This window comes from Typopeltis vanoorti, chromosome 6, assembly GCF_054136105.1.
Source record: "Typopeltis vanoorti isolate ZY-2024b chromosome 6, IOZ_Tvanoo_1.0, whole genome shotgun sequence".
NCBI classification, from domain to species: domain Eukaryota; kingdom Metazoa; phylum Arthropoda; class Arachnida; order Uropygi; family Thelyphonidae; genus Typopeltis; species Typopeltis vanoorti.
The window spans coordinates 71,270,845-71,282,948 of NC_143554.1; the positions used below are offsets into that span (position 1 = coordinate 71,270,845).

Genomic DNA, 12,104 nt, shown 5'->3' on the forward strand with positions numbered 1-12,104 from the left:
GTTTATAAGGCAGAAAACCAGTATAAGATATTAATAATTACTTTAATTAAACACACAATGCCTCATCCTAATTACATAAGATTTCAGGTGTAAAAATGTAAACTAGAAGACAAACAGTAAAAGAATTTTTAAAATCAGATTCTAGTATAGCTACATAGTGATTGTCACCTTGTTAGTTTTTATTTTTACACATGAAGAAGTCCTTAGGATGAAACGTGTCTTTTGATTAAAATAATTATTAATATCTTATTCTGGTTTCTGCCTTATAAACTGTTAATTTAGCTATCCATGAACCAACAAAGTCCATATGCTTCTCTCTCTCTCTCTCTCGCACTCACACACACAATAATAATAATTCTTATTATTTCGGTAGCCTCCATGGAGTCAACAGACTCATTGTGAGAGGCCACTCAACCAGAACCATGTCTATCATAATGAACTGTGAAGATATTTACACTCCCTGCATTCACAATGCATTCCACTCACCAACAATTCTCCACATAAAATCTACTCCTCACTCTTCTCTACCATATCTTTATACAACTTCCATGGATGACCTCTGTTTCTTCCCAATCTTAACATCCACTATTTTTATAATTACATCTGTATTAATCTGGTAGAATCCCTTAACTAACCTGAAGAACTATCATATCTCCTCTTTTCCTCCTATTCACCAAACTGTATAATCCACATTCCCTGAAATGCTCTTCACAACCAATACTCTGGAGTCACGACATCACTTTGGTCATTCTTCTTAGGTCTCCCTCTAGTGTTTCCACATCACAATTATATCTGAGTGCAACAGTCCATGTGTGGTAGGACCAATGCCTTAAATAGAGGTGGTGCCTCCTTATCCCTACATGTCAATGTACTTATTATCATAACAGCAATAAATGTATATTCTTTGCAGCACTTGCAATGTTTCCAACTTTAGTCCACTGTCTACCATCACTCCAAGATCCAGAATCTCATCCAAATTCCTGACACAGCTCCACCAATACAGTATGTAGTCATATTTTTGTACCATAAAGTGTGACAACTTGCATTTATTAATATTAAAACTGTAACCCAACTCATCTATCCAAACTAAAAGTCTATTCAAATCTTCTTGCAGAAAATTAACATCAGCAACACTCCTGATAAATTTACCTAACTGCATCATCAGCAAATATTTGAAGATCCCCAGTCAATCCACATGAAATATCATTAACAAATAAGTTAAACAGTAGAAGCTCAAGAACAGAACCCGGAGACACGCCACTGGTTACCTTCCTTTTCTGAGACACTGCTCCATCAATCACAACTTGCTGGCATATTTCAGAAAGCCAATCTTCAATCCATTTTAACCAATTCTGTAACCTAATCCCATTTTCTGCAGCTTATACATCAATCTACAATGTGATAATCAAATGCTTTTGCAAAGTTCATGAAAATCACTTTATATAAATCTCCATTATCCAACACATTCATCACCTTATCATAAAATGTAAGCAGATTGGTGAAGCAAGACCTGCCCTTACAAACCCATGTTAACCATCAAGAGAGTCTTATGTCCATGAACTCAATCCTGCATTCTATTCCTAACCAATTTTTCCAACACTTTGACCACAACTGCAGATACAGACAGGTCTAGATAACAACGCATATGCCAATAAATAATATTTTAATAAATTAATTTAGTAAAATAAATTTTAAATTTTATTATGTAAATATTTCATCTTATTTATCATAAGACATCATCAGTACAATAATTGAATTAGAAAACAGTAGAACGCATTCTTAAATTGGAAATTTGCTTACATTGGACGTGTACATTAAGAAAGGAAATACCTTTTAATGATTCTTTTTCTAATGTGAACTGGATACAAGGATGTGGGGTGTTGATTTTTTATAGAAACAAGTAGAGTTCTGGTTCTGTGTGACTCCAAACTGCAAAGACTTCATCAATGTACCACAGCCAGATTGTTGGTTGTGGGTCAAAAGCAAAAATTTTTTCTTCTAGGTGTTCAGGTAAAAAGTTGGCTAGGTTAGGTGATAAAGGTGAGCCCATTCTGCTAACATCTCCAAAAGACAAACTCTCACCAATGATGCTACCTGCCATATACAAAGTACCATGTTCGTGTATCTTGTCTTACTATGGACAAACAGAAAGATATGTACATAAATATATCTCTGAACATCAAGACCACATGCATCTTATCAAACGATCCATATGATATGGCAAAATGCTAAGTTGCTACATAGATTCATATACAAACATGAACATTTATATAAAGAAAGTGCTGAGGCCCTACTTCATAGACCTAATCTTAATTGGCACGACTGCCTCATTATTCCAAAAGTTTGGGAAATTGTTATCCTCAATTGTATTAAATAAATTTCTCTCATATATTTTAATTTAATTTAATTAATTTTAACTTCAGTCCAATCATTTTAATCCATTAGTGTGCAAATGCATACCTAGAGGGATTCCAATTTAAGCATCACTCTACTGTTTTCTAATTCAATTCCTATTATTGTTCGATAATTGTACTGATGATGTCTTATATGATACATAAGATGAAATATTTACATAATAAAATTTAAAATTTATTTTACTGTGGCATATGTTTTTGTCTAGTTATGGATACTCTACAGGTGTCATTATACAAGAAAAACACACACAGGTCCATAATTTGGAACTTCTGTCTTAGAACCATGTTTATGGAGAGGTATTATTTTATCTTCTTTCCACTGCAAGACTTTCATTAAATAACCAGGTAAAGGGCATGGCTAACTCTTTAGCACATTCTTTAAAAATTTATGGCAATACGTCATCCATTCCCACAGCCTTATTAACATTTAACCCAAGTGACACTTGATATACCTCTGATAATTTAACTTTTAATTCTCCTAATACTTGCCTCCCTTATACATATAACATAGCATTATTGACACCACCATGATATGCACTGATGAAGTGTTTATTAAATAATTCCACTATATCATTTGTATGGTTACTCTGCTACCATAACTATCTGATGTTAACCTGCCATAATTATTTTTCCTCTTGATTGCCTAAGAGAAAAATTCCCTTGGATTAGCTTCCTGGCTGGCCAATCTCCTCTCATATTCTACTTTCTCTTTTTTTAACCACACTTGTCACCTTTCTAGCCTGCATTTATTTTTTTCATGCATTTATTCACAAATTATCTTGTACCTTCTCCATAACAACTTCTTTTGTAACACTGCTTGCTTGCTCAATTTCACTGTTTGTGTGTATGTATGCACATGCATATGAAGTTAATCAGAAACATTAACAATAAATGAAGCACAAAGAGACAGACAATATATATATATATATATACACTTCTTAGCGTTACATAAGACACAGGGTGATGTTGAGGTCTAAAAGACATTAACATGAACTGAAGGAAACAGCATGAAGTGCAGAGGGAGAGATAAATATATATATATATATAGTGAAGGATGAGGTTGTAAAGGCAATAAAGCATCTGGAGAACCATAAAAGTCCTGCTAATGATGAGATCACTGTAGAGATACTGAAGCATAGTGAGATAGTGACACATGAACTAAACTGGTTGTGTAACACCACAAGATGAAGGAAAAACACGAAAAGAATGAACAACATTATTTCTAATAACAATTCAGAAAAAGGAAGCAAAATCTTCTTCTTCTTTTTCTGTACATTTTTCCCGCTTCCATTGCAGGGTCTGCGCGTTACGTAGATACGACGTTTGTTAGTACAAACCCCCAGCCGGCCTGTCGCCGAGCCTGCTGCTGAGGGGGAAATGTATTTTTTGACTGTAGCAGCGTGTGTTCATGGGGCCGGTTTGCCTGTTTACGGGATGAAAAACCCCAGATAAACTGGGGGAAAAACCCTGCTGCCCATACCCAAGATCGGCTAACTTGGCTATGGTTGAAGAAGATCCTTAAGCTCCTCACGTTGTTGACGGGAATCGAGCCTAGGACACTCCTTCCCCAGGCATAGCCACTAGGCTAACCAGACAGGAAGCAAAATAGACTGCGAATATTTCAGAACAATTGCCCTAATATTTCCCTTTTATGTGGGGAAAAGTACTTATGATATATTAACAGAAAAAAAATAAGGAAACTAAAGAAAGAAACTCTAGAAGATGAGGTAAACATGATTCATAAAAGACAGGATACTGTGTACCAAATATTAATGTTAAGATTAATTGTGGAGAAAGCTACATTTAAAAATATAAAAATTCATGCCTGATTTTATTAACTTTCAGAAAGCATTCAACAACAGATATCTTGAAGTGGCATGGACTCTATTCAAATATTATGGAGTGGACAGAAACCTGATATATCTATTGCAGAATATCAATGATAAGACAGAGAATGCAGCGAGAAATTGGGGAAAAATCAGGAAGATGGTTCTGGCAACAAAAAGTATGAGGTACAAAAATCAATGTAAGATTTACAGATGGCAAAATTATTGTTGAAGAAGATGAAGAACTAGAAAGAGCAGTGCTGAAGTTAAGTGAAGAAGGAAGTGATATGGGTTGATAATGAACACTGAAAATAAAAAAAAAAACCAATGATATTTTAAGAAAAGATGATGAAGAAACAAATAACGGTCAATGGACATGAGCTAGAAGATGTTAAGAACTTCGTGTACCTAGGGAGATACATGAGGCACAATTCAAACTCTAAAAACAGCAAGATCTCTGAGATCTTTCATCAAGATCTGAGATCTCTGATCACCATCTCTAAGATCTCTGATAACATAAGCAAAAATAAGCCTACAGGCAATGAATAAGATATGCAAAAAATAAAGTGTGAGCCTTGACACAAAGTTAAGAGTCCTGGGAAATATGTGTTGACAAGCACTATGGATTTGAGACATGAGTAATGGTCAAAGCCTCTGTGGATTGAATACTGGCATTTGAAAGAACATGCTAGAGAAAGACTCTATGAATTGAAATGCAGCATATAAGAATGTAGAGCTCTATAGAAAAACAAACTTGAAAGAGAATCTAATACAGAAAATAATTAGAAGGAAACAGCCTTTTAGAGAAAGATCAATCATAACCTTGATGTTCAGCAGAATGAAAATGACAAACAGAAGAGCATTTCCAAGACAAGATTGCCAAATTAAAGATGCCAAGAAATTATATTCTTGGTTTAATCCTTTATCCAAGCGTATGCAAACAAAGTTTGCAGATGAAGTATCTTCATGACTGGGATACTTATTATTATTACCCTAAGATCCCCATGGAGTCAAAGACTCATCTAGGATTTCCCTTTGTCATACACACAGCTCATCATACTGCACCTTAAACACATTCATATTCTTTGCAGATACCACACTTTCAGGCAAGACATTCCAATCATTCACAAATCTGCATGCAGAAAACCTGCTTCTCACTCGCCTGCTCAAATCGTCCTTATACAGCTTCCAGGGATGACCTCTGGTTCTCCCATGATCTCCCACCATTTTATGAAAAACCTCTTCAAATACTTATCCTATAACAACCCTTACCAACTTGTACATCTCTATCATATCACCCCCCTCTTCTTCCTGGCATCCCCACTCCCATGTCCATTCACTCAATTCTTCTTGTAAGGTCACAACATCTTCACTACCCTTCATGGTCATGGTTTGTCCCAACTTTACATCATCTGCAAACAACTGAATATCTCCATCCAAATCTTCACCTATATCATTAATAAACAAGTTAAACAGTAATGGCCCCAAAACAGACCCCCGAGGCACTCCACTAGTGACTTTCCTTTTCCTGGATATCGCTCTCCCATACACAACTTGTTGATACCTATCAGATAGCCAGTCTCCAATCCAATGCACTAATCTAATATCCAACCCCATCCACTCTAGTTTGACTATCAACTTATCACATGGTAATCTATAAAAAGCCTTTACAAAATCTATATATACTACTGTGTATCCATCTCCTTTGTCTAATGACACTGTCACCTTATTGTAATAACTAAGTAGATAATAAAAACATGACCTCCCTTTAGCAAATCCATGCTGTCCATCAAAAATAATACCATTGTTGTCAACCCAATTCTGGATCTTGGTTCTCACGAGCCTCTCCAACACTTTAATCACAACAACTGGCACACAGATAGGTCTATAATTTGATGCTTGGATTGTGCCATTTCATAGGGGAGATGACAGAACAATACGTCAAGACAGATGCCAACTCTGGCACATTCCTTCAAAATACGTGGTGATATATTATCAAGTCCCACAGCCTTATTAACATCAAGTTTACTCAATTCCTCATATACCTCTTGCTCACTTACAGTCAGTCTCCTCCTCCTCATAATCAACTGTCAAACTCTCCAAGATGCCACATTCACAAGAATGAAAGACCTTTATGAACTGCTCATTAAATATCTCAACTATATCTTCTACAGTAGTTGTTCTTATACCAGTTTCTCCAATCAATGTCATCCTTTTTTTTTATTTTGATGGCTATATATTAAAAGAACTTCCTAGGATTCTTTTTGGCTTGATTAGCTAAAACTTCTGCTCATACTTCACTTTTGTTGACCTTACCAAGTCACCCTCCTTGCCTGTTCCTTGTCATAATTAATGTCTTTTTCCTCTATATCAATGCTTAATCTCTTCATTCATCCATTTCACACCTACCTTATTTAACCTTAGAATACATTTAGACATGGCTTCTACTAGCTACTTCTTGAATATCACCAAAGCTGCATTGATCCTTTCCAACCAACTCCTCATTCCATGCTACACCTGCAAGATGTCTCCTGAGCTTCTCATAATCACTAGCCTTGTAGTTCTACATAGACCCTTTCCTCACAGAGGTCCTCACACTGCTGGCAACCACCCAGGTAATCACTTCATGGTCGCTCGCCATCTGCAGGGTGATTTGACACCTCATTTATAATAACATCTTCTGATGAGATAATTAAATCCAAGACCCTCAAATCCTCATGTGCCCTCTGTTACATACTGCCTGAGGTAGCTGTCCCTCAAAAACTCAAGAAATTAATTTTCTTTACTTCTAGTTGCTATCTCATCATCCCAGTCTATATTGCCATAATTAAAATCACCCATAATGATTACCTTTTCTTATTTGCTTGACTAATTTGATTATACATTTCACAGTCACTATGATCCACATTACCAGGTCTATAACAACATTCAACCAAGTATTTCATTCCATTCACCTCTATCTCACACCATACTGCCTCAAACACTGCCACTATTTCCCTCTTGCATCTCTACTTTGTATAGACATAACTCTTTCTCTATCATTAATAGTACCCCCCCTCCCTTTTTACCCTTTATATCTTCACGAAACACATTATACCCTTCCATCTCTATTCCTGTCAGGATATCATCCTCATCCAACCAGATCTCACTTATTTGAAGAATTCTTGGGTGAACAGACTCAATTAATGCAACCATCTCATTTGTCCTGTTCTTACACTTCTAGCATTTGAATACAAACATAACATGTCATTCCTGGATCTATAGCAAGTTTCACTGATTACTGCTTATTAGATGTGACTTCTCCATACTTAACTCGAGCTATTTCTTTTTCTCCTTATTCATCTTAGAACCTTCTTCAAATACAACTATTTTCCCTTGATCCTAGGTCATCACCGTCCCTTTTTTTGTCTACACATTCACATCCTCTTGAGGCATCAACCTTTCTCATGCTGAGTTCCCCTGTCCACCCTGAGTCTACCCATTTCCCTGTTTGTCTTGCACAATTGTTCTTCCATTCTCTATACTCATGCTACCTACTTTTCCATTCATAACCACCACTTCAATCTCTCCTTTCTTTCTCTCCTGCTCTTTCACATGGCTTCTTACTTTATCAGATTTATTCTCTGCACTCATTCTCTACCTTCAAGCAGCAGTCTCTCCCAATGACATACCAAAACCATTCAAATGCAGTCCATCATTCTTATACAGTTCAATTAGAACTGTATAAGAGTGATGGACTCTTCAAACTCATTCCACACATTAACAAACTGCACTCATTTCTCCTCACACATTTCCAATAACATATCATTCACAATCTTTGCTCTCTGCCTCATTTCATAACTGTCATACCTGGGGCAACACACTGACTACTTTTCCTATCACACTATTATCTTTTATCCTTCTCAACAATCTCCTAATATCCAATTGTACATGTTCCTTGTTCCCAGTCAAGTCTTTTGTCCCTATTACCACTACCAACTCTTTTGCTACGCCTCATATCCAACACCTCAATCACTATTAATTTTATCTCCTGAAAATAAACCTTGTAAATCTTCTCATTCACCACGCTTGTATACAGAGGTGTGAAGTATTTTTACATGTTTGTTTGCATGTGAAATATACTTCATGTGCAAACTTTGTTTGCTTACAAAGGATAAAGGATTAAACCAATAATATAATTTCTTGGCATCTTTAATTTGTAATCTAACCAAGTGGTTAGATTACAAATTATACAGTATAATCAGTAGCCCATTCCACACACTCACTACATAACACCAGAAGAAGACGAAAAAGAAAAACGTGGGTCTCACATACTTTCTGACTATATCTTTACTTAGTTTTAAGAGTTATGTTCTTATCCCCCCCAGCCATAAGCTGCAAAAAATCTCCCTCTTATGTTACTGTAAGATTTTCTTACCAACTTATTTCTCTCCTCTATCTATTTCTCAACTGCAAAGACTACATTTCCCTCAATCAGTCTTCATATCATAAAATGCTCATTATCATTCATAAAAACATCAACCATTTCAGGATGTCCTCAAATTCTTTCCTCTGTTTCTTTTCCAGTTATTGAATTAGGATATCACTCACTTCCAAAAGCATTGGAAACAGTGGCGGCCCGTGAAGTTTTAAGTAGGGGTGCTGCCTATACAAAATAATTTTTAAAAAATTATTTTTTTTCCTAATCAGTAACCAATTTATTAATGAATAAATCTACAGATTTATTCATTAATAAACTGGTTACTAATTAAGAAAAAAGAATTTTTTAAAAAATTATTTCGTATAGGCAGCACCCCCATTTAAAATTCCACTAGCCGCCACTGATTGGAAGTGAGTGAGATCCTAATTTAATAACTGTTTCCTACAGAGAAGCACTCTGTAGGAAATAGTTATGAAATTTCTAGTTTTGAAGTGAATGAAATCCAAATTTCACTCAGTTAAAATTGGTTACTATTTCATGTTTCTCTTGAGCACTCGTGCCTATTTCTGTAATATTTAATCTAAAAGGGAATTACTGAGAGTAACAAAAAATGAAGCAACTTGATTTATTAAGTTGAATGTTATTAAGAATAAAATTCAATTTTCTTATTGATGAAAGAGTACTGAGTGAAACAGTCATGAAGATCTCAGCATGTATCAGCAAAAAAAAATAGATCACTATAATATTTGTTTGGGTATTTTTGATTTGATAACAATAAATGACTGATAACACTAACCAAAGAGATTGACAAGTAGGACCTAGAATAACAAATTACTTACTTGCATATCATGTTGACATGACCTTGTCTATGACAAGGTTTAATCTGTAAAGCACAAGCAATAGCTTTCCATGTATCAGGGAAGCATGAAGAGATATCCATCACAGGAATATCCATTACTGGAAGCTTAATCACTCCTTGCTGCCATAACATTACATCGTGCTGTGCTGCTTGATCAGCTCTGGAATCACAATTGCGAAATAGTTCTGTGGGTCGATAATTAAAATTTGTACAATAGCTTAGTCCTTCACAGCCTAGTTCACATGGCTCTTCAACTAATTCAAGGAAATTTGGAAGAACAAAAAAATTAATTATACAATCATGTTTCACCATAATAGGATGTCATTTCTATTTAATATAAATCAAATATATAATGCCTATAAGAAACTGCAATTATTATTATTATTATTCATGACACCTCCAAGGAGTCTGAGGACTCATCGTGGGAGGACACCCACTGTACAACTCTCTGCCTCCACCATTGCACCGAACCTCTACATCAACGCCATCTACAGCCCACCACAACCAGTATTTTTTGTCTGTAAATTGCGTGTGTTCTGAAGGGCTGATTTGTCTGTATGCGGGATGAAAAACCCTGCTACCTCCGTATGAGATAGGCTAACTCACCTTCAACTGAAAAATTCCATATAAAGATTCCTCCTGTCATGACAAGAATCAAATCCCGGCCTTTTCCAAAGGAAGGGCGCAACGTACCGTCGTTCATCAAATTGTGCTATGGAGGCGCTTACAGTACAATATTCATTTATTTGTTCATTATTATTATTGTGTTATTATTAATATTACTGTTGTTTTTGTTATAATTATTATATTTTTTTAAAAATCACTTTAGCCCAATCATGTAACAGCAAACTCATTTATCTGAACAGTGAACTGGTAAGAAAAAAATAAAAATAAGCCTAAGCCATGCTGGCTTTATCTATTATGGAAACTGATTTAACAATCTATCCCTCATAACATATACACACGTTTTTTTTTTTTTTCATCCTATTAACCATCCTATCCCGTGAAAGGATGGATACACTAATACACTAGTAATGTGGATGGACAAAGGATAAGCTGTGAACCTACTCTGGAAACACAATATAAAACCAATTATAAACACCAAATATGTTTTTTATACTGTGGGTCTCCATGATTATAATCCTGCCACAATAAATATTGTGGCAGGATTATAATCACATGATGAAAATCATCTGCCACTTTTTAATGTCATATTCATAATATTTTTATATAGCTGGAAAGAGTTTATCTATACCATGGCAAGATTTGAATACACAGCCTCTTGATGCCTAACTAAAGGCATTGTTAGTGGATAATGTATTTGCTCTCCAGTCAACATGCTGTGCATTTGAATCCCACTTGATGCAGATGCTTGTAGTCTAGGTGGTAGACAATTTTTATCACTCAGTATGAAATTATCATCCCTCTTACTGGAAGCCTGAAAGGGGGGGGGGGGGTTGGAGATTGGATAATCTAGCTAATATAAATGGGCTGGATAATCTTCCACGATTCTAATACAAATGTAAGTTTACAACCATTCCTAAGTGGGATTCATATAAAAAAATACTATATCAAAAGAAAGACTGATATATAAAAATAGGCAAGAGCAGAAAACATCAGTTTCTATTCTCAGTAGTAAACCAACTAAACAAAAAACAGATTTTATCTATTTAAGCATAAGTTTTTGGAAGATTACAACTAAAAATGAAAATAGACAACAAAATTATACAGTCAGTGTGGAGTGGTAAGTAATAGAGAAATCAGCCAAAACATCAAACTAACAGTATAATTTGCATATACTAAACAAGAATTGATCTAATTAGACTTCTTGCTTCGCTTATCTCCCTCAGGACTTGTTTGTTTGATTTTTTTTCTGTCGATTTTATTTTGTTCAACAGAGATAGGTGGTATGGATATATACTCTGGCATGATGGACTATGAAAGAATAACTGAAGGCAAAATAGAGGGGGGAAAGAAGAAGGTGCAGACCAAGGAGAAGCTTTGTTGACCAAATCAAAGAAAGCATAGGTCTGAAGAGTTACCAGGAGATTAAGAAGAAAGCCAATGACAGAGCAGAATGGAGGAAATTGTGCTGAGCTACCAGTCCCAAGACTGATGCAACTGATGATGAAAAAAGAATTGTGTGACACTCAAAGTGTTACACAATATCAATTTAGTCAACACCCATTTTCCCTTGGCACAGTGTTTCCATAAATGGGATTCTGACATTCTGATGCCAACCTGGTTGGATGAGTGGTTAGCATATCTGCTCTTCAGCCAAAAGGCTGTGGATATGAATCCTGCTGTGGGTATGGATGTTTTTGATTGTCTATGTAAATACTAGTGATGGTGGTGGGCAGTAGACAGCATTGGTGTAGTTGAGGTTCATTGTAGTTGGTGGAGATAGAGTTGTAAAGTAGGTGTCCTCCCCTCTGAGTCTTTAGACTCCCTGGAGGTGTCATGTAATAATAATAATAATAATAATATCTTCGAAATATGGATGATGCAAACTGACCTCAGGGTAACAGATGACTTTCATTGCCTAGTGAAATACCACCATGCTTACTAGGGGTGAGGAATGCTTA

The 12,104-nt window shown here is 35.6% G+C and overlaps 1 protein-coding gene across 1 annotated transcript in view; it reads right to left on the reverse strand.

The window, feature by feature from the left end:
• The window catches only part of LOC150105530 (reversion-inducing cysteine-rich protein with Kazal motifs-like), a 279,764-nt gene that overhangs the window by 92,931 nt on the left and 174,729 nt on the right, over window positions 1-12,104 (reverse strand). Inside the window, exon 11 of the mRNA XM_090394242.1 lies at window positions 9,500-9,773. Within this exon, the coding sequence (XP_090250368.1) occupies window positions 9,500-9,773 (274 nt within the window). The remainder of the gene's footprint in view (window positions 1-9,499; window positions 9,774-12,104) is intronic.